Raw genomic sequence first — 20,313 nt, 5'->3', positions numbered from 1 at the left:
GAGCTTGTATATCTGTCCCCGGTCTTAAAGGGTTAAGTAATGAGCAAAGCTGGACCAACCTATCAACACTATGAGGCGGGGCCTGTCATTCGGACTTATCGGCTGATATCGTGTTACTTCCTCATAGATCATGAAGTCTGTCTGTGTGGCGACTGGAGTGCCAGGTTCTCCTGGTGAACCCTGTCGGTCTTTTTTGAGACGGAAACTCCTGCGCAGGCCAGCTATGATCCAAGACAGACAGACAGAGACAGACAGACAGGTGAGATGGACAGAATAAAACCCTCTGGACAACCCTACTAGAAGTCCACTTTGAACCCCCAAAGTAAAACAACTTATTTCAAAAGTCAGCAAAATAAATGGAAACACTTTCGAGCACACATTAATTTGAATAAATCCTAAAAAAAAACTCCTGCCAGACAATAAAGCCACGAGAAAAAAACACAAACACACTGAATGACACCAATAGAAGTCAGTAAGGGTACCTGCGTAAAAATCCCATGAGAAAGCACAGGAGACACGGGCCGCCTTACTCTTAGGAGAAACTACAACTAGCATTAGACCATTTATTCAAACAGCCCAATGTAAATTCAATAAATCCCAGCAAATAGAAGCAGGTAAGCTTGGTAGCCATGCGTTAAATTGCTGCGTCGGCAATGCAAGAAACGCTTTGCCCGAAAACAAAGCATGTCGCATGAAGATAAGATCAATTGTGAAGCACAGCAAAAGGTAAATGAGCTGCTATGAGGAACAGCAGCGCAGTGAAATTCAAGGGTTACACTATTTTGAAAAAGAGCACACCAACAAGCAAGCACACTGTAATTTATTACCAAAACTGAAAGGGCTACAAACCACATAATACCTTTTAGTTTTGATTCAACTGACGTTTCAAATTTTAACGTTAAAATGCAACCAAAGGGATGTCACAGGAAACTCCCAGAATGCACAGCATTGCCCTTTGAATAGAATAGGGGGTACAGGCAAATACTGTAGCTGCTCTTGCATTGATTCAGGCCTTAAAACCACACTTAAAGAGTGGTTTTATAGTGATATTGAAAGCGACATGTTGATTCAAAGGACCGACAACTGACACCAAGAAGGCCTACTGTCCAAAACTGAATCGACACAAAACACTACTTGGATAAAACAAAACCGCTGAGATGAGTCCGCCCAAAGCAATTGCCCACAATTCACCAAATCAAAAATCTTAAGCCACTTAGCAAGGTATTGCTTACCGTCACTGTTGGGCAGAAACCTTGATTGTCAGGAAATGAAAGAATAACCTGAGTTCCAATGGATCCAATGTAGTTATTATTTAATCACAAGCTATTCTTAGTATTTGTCATTGGTTAAATATCAATAAAACCAACAAAGACTTGGCCAACTCCAACCTGGCATCCCTATTTTGAGGATTTATTTCCAATAGTTGGGAAAATAATAATATAACATAAAAAGATGAAATGTGGAGATATTATACTGTCTTTTATATTATATTGTTACCCATTTCGTTACTAGTGCTACAACTTCTCTCTACCCTTACATGTATTTTTGTTTCATCCAAATTGTGCTGCTGCTATGACAGCTGAATTGAATTTTTATAAAAGGTCTGTCTATCTGTCTAGCCATCTATCTAGACACCAGGTTTCTGCCCGGCAGCGATAATACACACAGTAGAATTGTTGGCATGATGTAGAGGTGAGCTAAGCTGTGGCTGGGCCGGCGATGGTTCTACAATGCCGTTGCATCATGCCTCCTCACCTATGTCCTGTCCACTCAGAGAGCCCTCACTGTCACAGTCTTCTGTAGGGAGGCAAGCAGGGAGAGAGAGACAGGGTAAGAGGTGGAGGGAGGGAGGGAGGGATGCATAGTGAGGTCTGTCAGTCACGGGTCTGAGGAGGAGGGAAGGATAGAATGGAACAGGCACGTGATGTGTGGGGAGTGGAGTGCATATGAAGGCAAGTCAAGGGAGCATTAACAATGGGAATGTTGTGTGTGTGTAGTCAGTGTGTGTATGTGTGTGTGTGTGTGTGTGTGTGTGTGTGTAGTCAGTGTGTGTATGTGTGTGTGTGTGTGTGTGTGTGTGTGTGTGTGTGTGTGTGTGTGTGTGTGTGTGTGTGTGTGTGTGTGTGTAGAGAGAGAGATAGAGAGAGCGAGAGAGTGGGAGAGAGAGAAAGAGCAGAAAGGGGTTTAACCACTCAAGCCCTATTTTATAATTTGCCTGTTAGAAAATAGCTGATTCACGAAGCTTACAACGTGTTATTATGTGACGTGTTGTTAGCTCGTAGATCGGCCAGTTTTGAAAACTTTTGAAAAGTCTTGAAATTGTCAAAAAAGAAAATATTGTAAAAGTTTTGAAAGATTCCTCCTAATAACTGATATGTCCAAAATCGGGACACCAGGGCTAATGTGGTTAACAGAGTTTCACTTTCTAAACCATCAAAGCACAACCTGTGTGCTGAGACCTTCAGGACCACCTACCTCTCTCTGTCCGATCATCTGAGGTTAGCAGTGAAGGAGGTAATGAAGAACAGCAGAGTATGACAAACATTATGCTGCAGTAGTGAGTCATCAATCATGTTAAAAACAAAACCACATGCATTTAATAATGCATCGTTTCGTCTACAGCAGTGTATTCGTTCAACAGCTCTATACCCCAGAGCTGGAGAATTAAGCACTATAAATCATTACAGCAATTACAAAATGTAATGTAAAAAATATATACAATAACTTTGGTGTGTGCTATGATAGATAGATAGATGAGAGAAAACATTAAACTTCAACATAAGAGTTTAACTCATGGAAATACAAAGGTGTACATGCAAACCGCGGGTCTCAAAATCAGAATGACCCTTACCTCCAACTGCTACAAAACATTGACAGAAGGCACTGTGATTTTCTGGCAATTATTTAAAATGTATAGTTTATTCAATTAAGTATATAATGATGTTGTCATCAGGCAGAGAAAGGACTGCGCTCATTCATGCCGAGCTAAACTCCCCCCAGACGCCAATTTTAAGTTCTACAAATACAGACAGGACCTACTCCCATCCCTCCTCCGCCCTGTCTCTGTCCTTCTCTCTATTAACTCTTGGTTACTCACATGGGGGGGGGGGGGGGGGGGGGGTTGCCTTCGTCTATGAAGAGACCACCAGGTTTACAAGCCAAATAATCCAGTCAATCTCCCCCCTTCAACTAAACTCAACCAACTGACCAACCAACCAGCCAGATATAACCTCACATCCTGGAGAAAATCTGTACAACTGATCATTTATCTCAAGTCATGTCAAGTTCTGGTGAATTGTTTATCTCACTATTTGTTTACCTTAAAATTACAGTAGTCATAAGTACCAGGCGAATATATAAAATTTGAGGGATTAATTTCACATTTCCTGATCTCTTCTTATGCTGGGGGTATGTGTAAACAGCTTTGTGAACATCCATACCTATGCATTATGGAGTACGGTATAATTGGTATTTTGGTATAACCCAAAATACTGCTAATGTTAGTGTGAATTACTAGGATGAAAACAGCTTACATGTGGGTGTTTTTGGAGATACAGGGGCTGGGAAAGTCCCCATTTTCATTCTGTACCTCAGGCGCCTGTGGAAAAATAAAAGGAATGAAAGCATAAAGACAAGACAAGACATTATTATTATTTATTTTTTATCAGAAGCCGGGAGCTTTCGGGATGCCATCCTCATGGCCAATATTACGCCACTGTCCACTTGAAAGGCTGAAGTTTAACGCAACAGTTCCATAAATGTGAACAACACTCAAACTCAGAAATGAAAATGATTCTTGAACATTATTGACTGAAAATGCTTGCCCTGCCTTACCGGTGTTATTACAATGATGATCAGTGTGTTCAGGTTTCGGTACCCAGCACTGGCTGGTTAATTGCGTGGGTCAAATCGGCTTTCTTACCTTCTCTCACTCCCTCTCCCTCCCCTCTCACTCTACCCCCCTCCCTTCCCTTCTCCCTCTCACTCCCCCTTTCTCTCTCGCTGATTGAGCTCAGGTCTGATCTAACAACAGCGATTTGCGCTGACGTCAGCCGTTGCCGTAGATCTTTTCTAACCTCTCTTGGAACTGTGTGGAAGGGATGAGAGCAGCGCGCAGGTTGGAGTCGCCCACTCTCTTGGCCTGCCACCATGTGGCATCATCGTGGCTCACGACCTGCAAGACGTCTCCCCTCTTGAAAGGAAGTCCCGCCTCCTGACAGGGCGTGGCCTTGTCCTCGAATGGTGTGTAGTCAAACAAAGCCCGCAGGTAAACCTGGAGGGGTATGTGAAGAGAATTACTCAGCTATAGCTAAAAACATAAGGATCAAATAGCTGCTGTTACTCATAGGAGATCATCAGTTGGTACAAGACATCTGTAAGAACCTAGATCCAAGGTTAATTTGTGCGAGAGAAGAATTATATGGTTACAGATTCTGATTTATTGGCTGCATTTCTACAATGGCATGTGAATGAGCCATTAACCACTTAAGCCCTATTGTGACTTTTTCTTTAAATCACATAATATAACTGTGTTCCAAAAACAAAACAAAAAAAGAGTTTTGGCATTGTGTCATGTCTATATTTCATTATATTAGGTATAGTCTGTGTTTGGAGAAAATTTGACTAATTTGGCGGCGAATCCGGAAGTATCGTTGGAAAACTACATCACTGTTTCCACTGAAGCACGTCACGCTTATTATTTAGTTTGTTTGATGGAACAACTGAGAACTGACAACGCTACTCTCCTACACAATGAAACAATTCAAATTCACTCGATGTGATGCTGATTATGTGTGCTGGTGGCGCCATGAGGCGGCTGCATGTGTAATGGGAGATGTAGTCGTTAGGTCATTTCTAATAGATTTGCAGGAGGCCTTTTATTTTCTTACTCTTTGGATAAATTAGTACTTTTTCAGCATCAGTAAAAAAAAATCCACAGTTCTTATATTACGTGATTAAAATCTATGGGTTTTTCATTGGGAAACAACACTTGACATCAGGATGACTGGTACTCTACATATGAAAATAGTCACTCTCACGCTGCATCGAAATGCATTGTGAGCTTGGTTGGCTATCTTTGAATTAAAATGTGGTTACCCAGCTTTCTTTTAGTTTGTCTTCCTCCATGATGGCTGGGATGATTTTGAGGGTGATGGAGCCTTGGGCTTGGGACTGGTAAAAAGAAATAGACAGAGATATCATCATCTGTCATCAGCTGGCCATCAGTGAATAATTGCATTGAAAAAAGGGTTGATATTACAATGCAAATTAACCAATTTATATGCTGCCTTTACCAGAATCTGACTGATTTCATCGGGTCTTTTGTGTATTATCAGATTTCCATTGACCTCTCGAAGTTCATCCCCGACGTGGACCAGGCCTGGAAAAACACACACACACACACACACACACACACACACACACACACACACACACACACACACACACACACACACACACACACACACACACACACACACACACACACACACACACACACACACACACACACACACACACACACACACACACACACACACACACACACACACACACATTATCCAGAGCACAGAATGTCTTTTCCAAACATAAGCCCCAGATATGAGCTAAACAGAAATATTTTTTCCATCACCATAAAGGGGATATTATTGCCATGGCAACGTGCTCGAACAAGCCTCATTTGATTGGTAATCTCACAAGTTGCAATCCCGTCGCACTAATCTTAAAGATTTCATCTCTGTTGACAGTTGTGGTGAACTACTTCCATTTTAGTGGAGGCCACGGCGTCGTCTCTCCTATCACTTCATCTGTAATTGATAACAAGTCCTCTTGGGTAGCAGGAAGCACACCTTCTCAAATCTAGTGTTTACACTTTCATAGAATGAAATAAATCCAGCCTCTAAGAGCAGAGATGAATTCACCTCTGGTGTAAGGTCGCAGTCGCACACATACAAACGTCTTGTGTCACTGTCATTTATGACGTGACTTTGATTAAACTACTGTAGGCCTTTTGTCAAATATTAAGTATGTAGCTCAGAATGTTATTTGGAATAATTTTCATTCGTTCTTTTATACTAAGCAATAACAACAAAAATAATTTTGCTCTCACCACTGCGGTCAGCGGCCCCTCCCCTCATGATTCTGGCCACAATCACAGCGCCTGTTACCTCGTCTCTTCGGATTGTTGCCCCCTGGAAGATAAAAAACAAACCAGTAAAGCAGTTCAGCCCCGTTCTGCGCGCGCACACACACACACACACACACACACACACACACACACACACACACACACACACACACACACACACACACACACACACACACACACACACACACACACACACACACACACACACACACACACACACACACACACACACACACACACACACACACACACACACACACACACACACACACACACCTCTAGCCTTCACTTTGCTCATCCAGATTGTCCCTAACAGTGTGGCAGTGAATTAATATTCTCGGGTCTCACCAAAGGCTCCTTATTCTTGACCAGGCGGACTATCTTCACTGACTCCTCCTCCAGATCATCATCTAGGTCATCAGGCAGTGGCGGCAGGACGGGGTCAAAGTTCTTCTGGGCTACCGTGTCATGAGCTGACAGCACTGCCTGAAGGGGACAAAGATACACACACACATAATATATGCACAGAAAAATTGTTGATACCAGTGGTGGACACTAACTAAGTACATTTACTTTAGTACTGTACTTTTTTGTATTTGTTTGTTGTTTTAGTTTTTTTGCAAGCTGATGACTTTCACTCCGCTACATTTTAGAAATATTGTGTTTTTGACTTTTGAATATATTATGATTATTTCAAATATAGTGAAAATAGCCAATCTACAAGCTCACAACAGATCTGCTATGTTAACTATTTTTGTCAATTTCTGAAAATGTACTTAGTAATTTGTACTTTTGAATACTTGAGTATTTACTCGAGTATATACTTTGATTACCACTGATTGATACATGTACAAATGCTACAATTGATACTGTACAAATGCGCACAGAAACAGACACAACTCAGTCAGCACATGCACAGACACAGACAAATGTGTTTGTGATGCTAGAGGAAAAGCCGTGGGATTACCAAAATCAGCAGGGATCATCCCGGGATATGCCATTTAGATTCGAACATATCTCGTGTGAAAAGTGGGTATTAAGGCCTGAGGATGGCACTAGCAAGAGGACAGCTCATGGGGTCACTCAAATAGCCAGGGTTCATCCAGGGAACATGAATGCACTCAGCAAGTTGGAAGGTTTGGCCTAAGGTTGGCACACCCTGTATAATCATATATGTTGGCTAATTATTATTACCAGTAATCATGTCATTGGTAATCAGGTATAATCATGTATTTCAACTATGTTGCCATTTTTAAAATTATAATGCAATTATCTCAATTGTAATTCTATATAAGCATGCCAATTTTTGGATTTATGATGCAATCATGTCAATTGTAATTCTATTGCCTCCCCCTGGCACTTTTCCCTCCTATATTTTGTGTACTGTTTTTGTATTGTTTTTTTCTAAATTGCTAAATAAATCAAAGGTTTCATGGCAATCTGCAGATATCATGTGTGCAACTGGAAATTGTGGCCTACAGGTGGTACTTGACTAGAGCATAAAGGTGAACAGCAAATTCCACAGCAATCCAGACAGTAGTTATGAAAGTAGCATGATACTGACCATGATACTGACATGATACTGACCATGATACTGACCATGATACTGACATGATACTGACCATGATACTGACATGATACTGACCATGATACTGACCATGATACTGACATGATACTGACCATGATACTGTCATGATACTGACATGATACTGACCATGATACTGAATCACATACTAAAAGTCCAGTTTAATGTAAAACCGAATAGTTGGAAATCGATATGTTATTTGGTTGTAAAATGTGTGCAAATGGAAATTTTAGCCTGATGGTGGCACTTAGAGGAAAGGCAGTGGGGTCACCAAGATCAGTAGGGTTCATCATGAAAGTGTATAGACAATTATACAGCAATCCAGCCAGTATTTTTTGAGATACAGTATATTGTTTGGGACCAAAGTGTTGGGTGGATGGACCGAGCGACCCGACATACAGTACCCATCCTAAGGACAAAAGAGAGAAATAGATGAAGGAAAGCGAAGAGAAAGAACACATTCTCCGGGGCTACTTTCACAAACGAGCATTCCTAATTAGGAAATGACTGTGGTAAGTGTCACAAACTGGCATCCACTTCCCACCCGTCAGGCCCAGAAACCATTAAACTGAGCATAATCACTTGATAACTATGATTAGGGACTAGGGAGGAATGTCTGCACCCTGACAGACCGTGGAGGCTTTACACACAGCCCAGCACCACGGCTGGCTGGTGTTATGTAATGGATGATCGTCTTAAAAGAGGGAGGGAAGACCCACCGGCTTAGAAAAGGGAGATGCGCTGATTTTCAAGAGATCAAACAACCGGAATGGAGTGGCGGTGTCTGATTAGAAAGCCATGGGAAGTGGCATTGGTCATTATGCATTTGTGTGTGAATAGTGACATTTGGTTAGTGTGCTACACGTGTGTGTGTGTGTGTGTGTGTGTGTGTGTGTGTGTGTGTGTGTGTGTGTGTGTGTGTGTGTGTGTGTGTGTACGTGTACGTGGTGTTTGAGAGTGTGCAGCTTTCACTTTCATGTGTGTGCTGAACTATGGAAGCCAGCAATGTGATGCATTTTGATTGACTGACATTTGTGATGAAAAGCGGCTGCTTGGGAATCGGAATGTTCCCGGTTCGATCCCTGGCTACCCCTGGATTAGTGTCAAAGTGTCCTTGAGCAAGACACTTAACCCGTAACTGGCCCAAAATGAGCAGGTTGGTGCCTAGCAACTTTACTGCTTTTGCAAATAATAAAAATAATTAGATATTTGCAGATACTTTCTCAAAAACAATGACTTAATATCTCAAATTGAGTACATTTATTAACTCATTATTTTGAGATATCAACTCATTATTTTGAAAATGTTTCTCATTATAATGACAGTGTTTCTCAAATGGGGTACGTGTACCCCTAGGGGTAGGCGCAGGTACTACACGGGGTACATGAGAGAAAGTGGAACATGGAAAATTTACGGTTTATGTTTAATGATTCCAAACCATCACAAACGTTGTGTGAACCTCCTGATCTGTAAAGTGTTCGACCAAATAAAATTTAACACTTGATTAGCACAACTGTTGCTCAAAAGCAAGCAATAATTATTCACCATTATGCCGTTTTATTTTGAAAAACTGGGCTTACTGAAATGTTTTTGGCCAAAGTTTGAAATTAAATCTGCTTAGGAGGCACTAATTGCTCTTTCACTCCATTTCTTATTTGTAATGTTATATTTTTCAAAAGGTGAGTTATCATTCATTCATAGCATCATTATGCTAGTTATGGTTTTCTAGGCAAAATGAATTCAGAAATCAGGGAGAGGGGCTGTTGAAGCCCAAAAAGCTCGAGAACGATTGACTTGGAGGATCATTTTCTTTTCATCACATTGGTGTTAATGTGTGTCCGTACTGAGCAGTACCTTGAGGTGAGGTGTACTCAGCAGCAGCAGCAGTTCTCTCTCATCATCTTCCATTGGTCCACTCTGGAGCTCCTCTGCCAGCTGGTGGTTGGAGCATCAGCATCACACAAATGGTACATGTGTATACAATAAGCATAACACATTTTCTAATGAAATTCAGATTTTCTAAAATAGTAAAATAATTCAGTAAAATTATGTTTGTGTCGATGTCAATCAACGCGTCTCAAATTCCATTAAAATAAAATGGAATGTTTTGTTATTATAGAATCGAGAATATGTAGCATGCCCTGGAACTGCACTTACATCTTCCACCAGGCAGGAGGCGCTGTGTAGAACCGGTGTGGGACTCTGCTTCTCATACTGCTTTAGCTTCTCATGGATCTGTGACCCAATGCAACACCATGCGCAACACACACACACACACACACACACACACACACACACACACACACACACACACACACACACACACACACACACACACACACACACACACACACACACACACACACACACACACACACACACACACACACACACACACACACACACACACACACGTACATCATATTATGTCAACATGTAAAGCAAACAAGCCAAAATGCCATGAGGAAAATATATATTCATATCATATGCAAGCCATATATTGTACATTAAAGCATAGACATTGCACATACATTTTAAATTAAGCACCATATGTTGAGGACAATGGGTTGTGATTTTTTCCATTATGTATAAATCTTCTTAAGGTTTGTGTCTGTAATGACAAACATCTGAAAGTCATCTTTGAACAGAGAGTACAAGGAGTGGAGCAGTCCAAATGGCTCATAGCCTATTTAAACCTAGTGGTATGTCCCAGCCACCCTAGCTCTTGAAGGAGTTCCCCTTAAGGCTATGGGACTTTCGAGCATTTGCGCTCGCAACACAGGCTGCATAGCCTCTCGTCTGCAGTAAAAAAAAAAATTGGAGTTGAAAGCCAACTCTACTAAGTGGGAACACTCTGAGCCCCCCACCTCACGTCTAAAATACACATTTGGCCAAAATGTAAAAAAAAATACCGGAAAGAAAAACATTTTTAGTTATTCCACTGCGCCCTCTACAGTTATTGTCAATAGAAAAATTCCATTGACCAGATCTAAATAGATCTTCTTTTTTCAATACGACAAATAAGACAAACATAAAATGTTGAAACATGGAGATGAAACAGATGTTTCTGCCCGACAGACAATATAATGACCTTCATGAGATAACCGAGGCTCTTCTCACTGAAGACATCCTTGAGGAAGACCAGGTCCTCTTTGTGGTTAGCATCAGGGTGCAGCTGAGAGGTGAGCAGAGCCAGAGTCTCATGAAGACCTACGATAATAATAATAATAACACATTTTATTTATATTGCACTTTACATTTAAAATAAATCTCAATGTGCTCAACACATCTAAAAAAAAAGTTTAAAGAGAGAGAAAAAAGGAGGTAAAACACTAAACGAATGCTTTGTTAACCCATCTGTGTCATTTTCAGATTTCTTTGGCTATTAAAAAATAGCAGATATACAAGCTCATAGCGCGGCATATAACATTTTTAACTCAAATCTTCGCTTCTGGGGAGGTCCCTGGAACAAAACCTTTTCATGTCAAGGAAGGACCCCCAAAATGATATGCATTTGTCTGCCGACCCCCCCCCCCCCCCCCATCTCAAAATATGTTGTTCCAGGGACCCCCAGAAGCAAAGATTTGAATTCAAAATGTTCACTTAAAAAAAAAAATATATATATATATATATATATATATATTCAAAGATTTTCACAAATATTCACGATAAAAAAAAAATAGCCAAAGAAATAAAAAAATGACACAGATGCGTCCCCGCACACAGATGCGTCCCCTTAAAGGGATACTTCACTTTCGGGTCGGGGAAACATTTAAAAAATATATTAAAAATAAATGAAAAAATCACACCCTGTGTGAAGTGGGCGGTGTCTTGCTAGCTAATCACAATACTGAATGGAGTCAACCAATCATGTACAAAAGATAAATACATTTATTGAAACACTCTTTATGATGGACGAAACCATAACTTGAAAAAAACCAATATTTGGTTTTTTTCAAGTTATGGTTACTTATATAGGGCTATGCACATGTGTCATGTGACACTGGCCAATCACAGTCCTGAATAGACTGTGATTGGCCAATCACAGCGCAGGATAATTCTACAAATTTCCTGGGCCCGGATCACAGCGCAGGAAAATGTACATTTTTCCAAATCTCACTTATAGGGGCGGTTTCACCGCCCAAAAAGTAATGGAAAATTCATGGCCCCCTCACGCATTAGAGTGTCCTACTAATGTGTGAGGGGGCCTTAATTTTGCCATAACTTCTTTCATTTTTTTTTTATATATATTTTTAATGTTTATTTTATGTGAAAGTGAAGTATCCCTTTAATGGGTTAAAAAGGAAAGTCTTTAGTCCTCTCTTAAAAGCGTCAACAGACTGTGGAGCTCTCAGGTGGTCAGGGAGGGCGTTCCATAGTCGAGGGGCAGCTGAGCATAAGGCCCGGTCGCCCATGGTACGATCTCACAGAACCAGTCTGTTTGTTCACCCAGTCTGTCTCCAGTGCCCTGGCTGAGTCACACGGCAAAAATAGGGATGCCATATGTTGAAAGTTGTACTTGCAGTACCTCATTGTACTAATCCTTGAGTTCCTTTTCTGAGCTCACTATTCGACTAGGATATAATGACGTGTGACAAATTAAAGGTTAAAAAAGAATAACAGAGTGGGGAAACATAAGGAATGACACGTGCTTCCATACAGGTGGACTACATGATATAATTAAGCAATTAGTATCCTAAAAAATGTATCTATTTTATCCCACGGGGGAAATTCAGTTTTCAGCTTCACCCAGCTGATTGCTTCTAAAGTGGTCAGACTGAGTGGACGGACGGAGCAGTTAGGGGTTAAAGTGTTTTGGTCAGGGACACCTCAACACATTGCCGGTCCCAGGGGAATCGAACCTGGGACCTTCCGTTTCCCAGGTGGCCTCTCTACCCATTCAGCTGTGGTCGCCCTATCATGCATGAAAATGCTAAGCAGGCCTGGTTGACTTCGATTTTTGGATCAACTTGTCAAGAGGAAAATGATCTAAATGAGTATGAATGCGGGTTCATTATTGGGGCGTGGATGGCAGGAGCTTCAGCCTTCAGTCACAAAGACGGTTCAATAGGAGTAATGACTAAAGTGACATCTGCATTTCGATCTGTGGGAAAGACATCAGTAAATAGAAATTGTGGTCAAAAGCACACATTCAATGATCGTGATGCTTGTGCATTAGTATGATAAGGACAAACAGAAGAGCAACTCTTCCTTGGTTGACTGAGGATGTCAAAGCGGGACGTGATCAGACTGTGTCAGCAAGAACAGTCCATCAACAACTACATAGAGAGGGATGTTATAGTAGGGTTGCAGGCAGAATCAGAATCAGGTTTATTGTCACATCACATGTTTACAAGGTAAAAAAGTGGGTGAAATTCGCTTTCGTACATCGTTCCCATCGCAACGTTATTTCCATAGTAAGAAGAGGGTGAGGAAGAAGGGGGGGGGGGGGGGCAAGTGGGAAGGGAGATCAAACCAGAGAGAGCATTGCATATAAACCCCTCACTACAAAGACAGATGCATATTTGAGAGTTCATTGCTGAAAAATCTTAGGCAATGGTGTACAGATGTGGAAAAAAAGGGAGATGAGTCATCCTTCACTTTGAATTAGATTTTTTTTAAATAATTCTTCTCTTCTGGGGATCCCTGGCACAAATATTTTCAGATGGGGGTCTGCGGCCCAAAAAATACATTTGGCTGTCCTAGTGTCCTTGATATGAAAAAGTTTGAGAAACACGTTAGACGTGCGCTAGACAGCGCTCTTCAAGGAATATCTTTTGTTAGAATGGTGCATGTTCCATCCCTCTGGTAGAGTACCAGAGACAGTATACAGTTTAAGACAAGGTGTAATGAAGCTGTTCTGAAGGCTCATGGAGGCCAAGCTAACTAAGAAACTCACAATGCAAGCTTGGGTCAGGACCCATTTGTGGGTCGCAGACCCATTTTTATGGGTTGCGAGTAAATATCCCTTTACCCTTGAGTCCTACAAAGAATTTTACATTATTATTTTTTTTTTTTTTTAATAAATTATATAATTTTTCAAAGAATTTCATAAAAAATATAATTGTGAACATTGTGAACACCATGCTCACAATGTGCATTGTGAGCTTGTAGATCAGCTATTTTCACTACTTTGAGTCCCGGAGAGACATCAAATTTCTCGACACTCGACACTCAACTCACTTGCAGTTTCAAGAAATGTGGAAAGAAATACAAAAGCAAAGAAACAGAAAAATAGGTCAGATATCAACATGGCCAGAAAAAAACAACAGAATTGAAAGCGGGAGCTCATACGGAAGCAGCATTCCCTCGATGGTGCCATATATACATTTCCTGCCCACTGTAAACACTCATTACTAATCATACACACAGTCTAGAAACATCTCAATTATGCATGATTGTTGTTGTAATACATAAATCATGTATATACACCCATATTTATAATGCAGAGAGGCTAAACAAACGTTGGATTGGACATGGTGTTTGACTTTACCTGTGCTTGCAGACAGTATGGGCATGGCTTCAATCATTTACAGTGAGCTGAAGGGACCAGATGGGAGGAACATGGGGGTGGGGGACAAAGATGACAACTCCTCTCCTCCCGCTGCTCCTGTCCTCGGTTATGACAAGGCTGTGCACAAACACACAAACAGTGAACAGAATTATATATTGATAACGCAATTCTAAAACAATCTGGTAGCACTTACTATGCATCCCATGTGTATATTACAATAGCTGCTTAACCACAATAACCCTGGTGTCCCTATTTGGGATAAATCTTCAGAAATGGTCAACATTTTAATAAGATTTTCACATTCTAAAATAGTAAAAGAAATGTACAGATCTCCAACCGACAGAGACGATATCATTCCTCATTTAAAGAACTAAAAGCTGGATCTACAATTTCAGAGGTCACTGGTCAACCAGCCAGTGGCAGTGATGAATCTGCCTCATGAAGCCTCACACGACGGTGCTGTGCAGCAAAAATAGCTGATCCACAAGCTCACAACACGTCGCGGATGCAACGTGTTGTGAGCTTGTGGATCAGCTATTTTCGGAGCGACACTGTCAAACGACAGATAGCAGAAATAAGGCCTTTACACTGCTGAAGTCTCTCAACATAATTAAAGATGGGTAATGGTTTCTCTCACAGCTGAAGCAAGAGACACAGATTTTAATCTAAAAAAAAGATTGTTTTGTGTCGAGAAGCTGAAAATGTGGGGACTGATAATCCTGACCATTCTGTCCAATAGGAGCCTACCCCTGAACGTTTGTTGACACTGTTATATTACATGAACCATAACCTTGGCGTCCCTATTTTGGACATGTCATATAGGTGTATAACTTTTCCAAAATATGCGTTTCGAGCTTGTAGATTGGCGATTCTCACTATGGGTCATACGACAAAGTATATAGTGGTTAATAGCCATGGACGTATCAGAAAGAATGAAAGGAAAGGTGTACAAGACGGTGGAGAGACCGGCTATATTGTATGGTTTAGAGACAGTCGCACTGAGGAAAAAACAGGAAGCAGAGCTGGAGGTAGCAGAGACTAAAAGGTTGAGGTTCTCTCTGGGAGTAACAAGGAGGATGGATAGGATCAGGAACGAGTACATCAGAGGGACAGCGCATTTTAAGATGTTTTGGAGATAAATCCAGAGAGGCCAGACTGTGGTTAATGTACAGAGGAGGGATAGTGAGTATATCAGTAGAAGGATGCTGAGGTTGGAACTGCCAAGCAGGAGGCCTAGAGGAAGACCAAAGAGGAGATGTATGGATGGAGTGAAAGAGGACATGAAGTTAGTTGGTGTGAGAGAAGAGGAGGCAGAGGACAGGGTGAGATGGAGGCAGATGATTCGCTGTGGCGACCCCTGAAGGGAACAGCCGAAAGGAAAAGAAGAAGAAGAAGCCATGGATTAGAGATGAGAGTGATTGACTGTATTGGATTTTCTTTCATTCATAGTCTTGTCATACGGGTCAGGATATTGAATACTAAGGACAAATGCGTTGCCGCCTTAAATATAAAATCAATATAATGTAAAAGCGTACACAAATCATCATCTACACAGTAAATAACATATTGATGAAGACAAGACTTCCTAATGACAATGTGCACAGAAATGTAAATTTATATTGTGGTCTTGATTGATTATCAATACAAAAACAAATAATTCATATTGAACAGCAAATCAGATTTATGACCAGTATATGAACACGTGACACCTGACGTTAAAACAATGAAAGAGAAATTATACAAAAAAGAAAAAAGGAAATAAGTGCACAAGGGCAGATAATTGTTATTAATTTACCTTCACTCTAATCTCTCTCTCTTAATATGTTTTGTTTTAAACTAATGGAAGATTACCCCCTGGAGATAAAAGAGATCCAAATCTAAATCAATTACAAGTACCACATGATCACTGTCAGGAAACAGATATGCAGTATTATTTAGTCCACACAGTACATTTCAAAGCTTCAAGGCTATTTAAGCGTTCCCTGTTCACTATAGTGCAACGATCGATTATTTACTGACAGATTATTGTATCAATTACTTTTTCAATTAATAGAATAATCTAGAAGCTACATTTTTGGATCATTTGCTGTATTTTTTGTGACCCGTTGTGCATTTACCTGTTGTTGCAGCTGCTCTGGGAACAGCTGTCTGTGTGGGTGGAGGGGCAATATGCCATTTGGAGCACGACCACATGGATAACTACAGGAGAGTAATGAGTTACCAGTTGCATGCGTGTGTGCCTGCGTGCGTGCGTGTGTGTAAGCTGGAGATGGAGACTGTAAACTTTATGTGAAGGTAGGCACTGCACTGTACTGTATTGTACACAAACACTCTAACACAGTGTATCCACCCCATTATCTAATATCAACAGATTTAAGAGCTTAGCAGCTGATAGCGAGGGGTCACCACCAGTAGAAAATCTCCTCCTTGTGTCCGTGGCGACTGAGCAATCAGATCTGTCATCCAACAGTCATCCTTTCCCTGGCAGATTAACATCAACTATACCTAGAGACACAAACGTAAGCGCACGACATAAACCGATCGAGGACGTACATGTTTAATCTGTGGGACAGGAACGATACCTTTCACTTTATCTTCTCCATACACACTAAAGCCATACGTTAGGATGGTAGAGAGAGGCCTGGTGGGTACAGTGGTTACATCTGTTTTATTTAAAACGTCACACACTCAGAGCCAGAGTGTGTGTCCATGTGCCTGGACAAACTGTACACTGAGACTCTATTACTCACTGCAGGTTCATGTGGATAAAAGCCTAGAATACATTATACATGAATGGTTGCAGCACAGATGTAAAACTGACTTTTTCTGACCACCAGTGACCTTGTGGTGAGGACTCAGAGTTGCATTATGCCCACAGCGCAGCCGAGGGCATCAAATGGCATATTCAGGAAGGGCTGGGCAGTATATCGATATATCAATACGGTGAAAGGAGACCAGACATTGTCCGAGATTTTGGATATAGTAATATATCATATTAGTGCTGTCCTTTCTTGGTTTTAAATCACGTAAACCTTATTTTACACTTTCTATAGTGATCTACAAGCTCACAAGCTTGTTTTTGATTGATAGAATACTTTATTAACACAATTGTTAACAGTACAGGTCAGGCAGTACAGTCAAATGTTAGGCGTGAAGCTTGTACATCGCTATTTTTGCAAAAAAAAATTGATTGAAAAAAAGAAAAAAGGGAAAAGAATATAATCACAATATTGATATTGAGGTGTTTGGTCAAACATTTTGATATTTTAGTTAGTCCGTTACGTTTTTGTTTGACAGGAAGTAATTAAGATTGGACGTTTGATATTTAAAATATATATATATTTCTTTGGCATCAATTGTTTTGTCTTTTAACCACAGATATGCTCTAAAAGTGTGAAAAACATGTTTTTCATTTTGGCTCGTCTTTAATGGCAACCTCCAAAACGGCAAGTCGACTCATCATGTTGATGACTTGACAACCAGTATAAAATATTGAAGCACATGGCTGTGCTGGTGTGTGGCCCAGGTTGCAGCCATGGCCAAGTTATGATCCATCCGTCTGTGCTTCAGAATGCTGATTGATGGCACACATTGCCTTGATGCCTCCCACAGCAACAACTCAAACAAAAACACATCTAGCCTGCTCCGATATGTGCTGAATAACAACGATAACATAACTTGGACCCAAAATAACTGTCACACTGTGCTAAGATTGCACGTTTATTTTCATACTAAATAAACTGAATCAAATGCTTCCTCGAGAATCAAACCACAGTGTGTATGTCATCATCACCACATGTATAGGGGTGGCACAGTATCATTACGATGGAAAGTCACAGATTTTGCACTCCGGAATTTGGACGGATGCACGATGTGAAAGAAACATGGGCCCTATCTTGCCTTACCCCTAATGCCTAAAATTGGCTTCTTTTTTTGTATTACTATTCATACAAACATTTTATAATAGTTCAAATAGCTGATCTACAAGCTCACAACGTGTCGATGTAAATCAGCTATTTTCACTATTTTAGAATGTTTTTCTAAATAGTAAAAAATGCCCAAAATGTTTAGGCATAAGGGGCAAGACAGGGCCCATAGGCTATGTATAAACAGATTAGACTATGGTCATTAGCATGCTACAGCACATTATGGGTGGGATAATGAACTCAGTGAGACATAACTCTTGCTAAGTAATTAACAGCATTTCATCGACTCTCTCTTTTCTGTTTCCCTCCTTCCTGTCATGCTCTACTGACACAATTTGGGTCAGCCAATAACATTGCTGTTTATTATAGGTGAAGAAACAACTACGTTGTTAGCCGTTTGCTTCATTCTCTCTCCTAATCCTCTCTCTGTCCCTCCATGTTTACATTTAGCGGTCCTGCCTGGCTGGCCGCTTGACCTGTATTCATGAACCCCATGCTCTCTCTCTCTTTCGTCTCCTGCCTCCAACACTCTCCATCTCTAATTACACAAGGCTGAGAAAAGCTTAGAGTGGTCTCTCTCTCTCTCTCGTCAGTGAAGCTGTCATCTGAACACCCTGGATTTACACTGACCATATGGTGAAGGATATGAGAATGCTCACGGCGTCATCTGGTCTCCGTGATCCAAAGACCACACTGGCTTATGGACCGCTGCGCATCGCTGAGGATTTCAATTAACACAATGCTGGATTAGATTACTAGACTGTCTAGAATAGAACAGAATACAACGCACCAATGATGGAAAGGAGGCTAAGGAGTAGGACTGGTCCACTCCATTCACACAGATATTGTCAGTTTTTACCCTTTCGCACCTCTAATTTTTCCATCCTTTTTCGTCTAATTTTCACGCAATTGTGAATAGATTATTTTCCCCTCACACATGTGACATAGGCATCTGGAGGAAAACACTGAGAAATAAAGTTCTAATTGTGAGGAACCCCACCCCCTTATATTCAAGGGAAATAGGCTCAGAGTTTCCCCAGTAAAAATAAACAAAAGAAAGCAGTAGGCGACTAGGGGCTCTAATAGCGTTCCTCAAGATGGATTGTTGGCAATTGTGGATCGTTTCTTATTTGTCATATTCTGTCATGTTGATGCATCACAAAGGCAAATTGTGCAACGCAGTAAGTCATGCTGTATTTGATCATACTGACAGAATGCCAGTGTGATCAGATATATAGGCAACAACACAACACCTGTTTGGCTTTTGTCAGCCTCATTCTCTGCCACACCAAGCCCAGGGGAAAGAGAGACAAGAGGAAGGTCATGTGCACACACAGCCATTGCCATCTGTCCACTAACCTGTATGCATGCGACTGTGCCTCTGTGTCCGTGCCCCCCCCCCCCACCCGTGTGTGTGTGTGTGTGAGCTGGAGCGTGATATTAACTGTGATACCATCTACCACCCACAGTGCCACCCACATGTCTGGTCTGACCTGTACTAAAAATGTGTGGATATGGCAGTTTTCATGCCAAGCATGTACCCTACAAACGTCTTCAGATAATCTATGGAAACATCAATAACAATTCATGTGTATAATGTTTTTACTTTGAACTCTTCATAATAGCGGCAGAGGACTGGCTCTCCAGGAAGATAGGTATTAGTGATCTAATTACACTCTATTCCAGGCTCCTCTTTCCAAAATTCAGTTTATCTCAAAATACCAAAATGCTATCTCAAAGACAAAAATGTCAATTCTGCAGAACCATGTATTCAAACAGAACTTTAACTATGATGCAGCCAAACTTGTAGGATTTCATTATAGATTTCATGTGGGCTAAAGGGATAAAAGAAATGCAGTGATGGAAAGCGAAAAGAAATGAAAAAGAAACCATAAAAGTCAGAAGCCAGACAGCCTATAAGAGGCTTAAGCTTAATTTATACTCGATAGCACGGCGGTGTCACTTGCCAAAAATAACTTATTTTCCGGCTAAGAGCACTACGGAGCATAAATTAGGCTTAGAGGAACATTACCTCAAAACACCTTTACCCGTGGTCCTCAGAAGCAGCAGGCTGTGTGGAGAGTGGAGACTACACTCCATTTGTGACGTTAAGAGATTCATTCTGGCTCGTGACCACAGG

The 20,313-nt window shown here is 41.0% G+C and overlaps 1 protein-coding gene across 1 annotated transcript in view; it reads right to left on the bottom strand.

Annotated features, from left to right (window-relative positions):
- Positions 1-20,313, bottom strand: part of LOC308105573 (MAGUK p55 subfamily member 3-like) — a 31,774-nt gene that overhangs the window by 9,817 nt on the left and 1,644 nt on the right. Inside the window, exons 2-14 of the mRNA XM_080456395.1 lie at positions 14,227-14,364; positions 10,825-10,943; positions 9,891-9,968; positions 9,588-9,668; positions 6,497-6,634; positions 6,110-6,191; positions 5,295-5,380; positions 5,098-5,172; positions 4,077-4,273; positions 3,534-3,598; positions 2,476-2,493; positions 1,756-1,797; positions 60-221 (exon numbers count right to left, since the gene is read on the bottom strand). Coding sequence (XP_080312521.1) covers positions 60-221; positions 1,756-1,797; positions 2,476-2,493; positions 3,534-3,598; positions 4,077-4,273; positions 5,098-5,172; positions 5,295-5,380; positions 6,110-6,191; positions 6,497-6,634; positions 9,588-9,668; positions 9,891-9,968; positions 10,825-10,943; positions 14,227-14,263 — 1,180 coding nt within the window. The 5' untranslated portion in view covers positions 14,264-14,364. The remainder of the gene's footprint in view (positions 1-59; positions 222-1,755; positions 1,798-2,475; positions 2,494-3,533; positions 3,599-4,076; positions 4,274-5,097; positions 5,173-5,294; positions 5,381-6,109; positions 6,192-6,496; positions 6,635-9,587; positions 9,669-9,890; positions 9,969-10,824; positions 10,944-14,226; positions 14,365-20,313) is intronic.

The sequence above is a fragment of the Gymnoscopelus braueri genome, assembly GCF_963280865.1.
Source record: "Gymnoscopelus braueri genome assembly, chromosome: 17".
Lineage (NCBI taxonomy): Eukaryota > Metazoa > Chordata > Actinopteri > Myctophiformes > Myctophidae > Gymnoscopelus > Gymnoscopelus braueri.
This window is presented reverse-complemented; position numbering and strand designations above follow the sequence as displayed.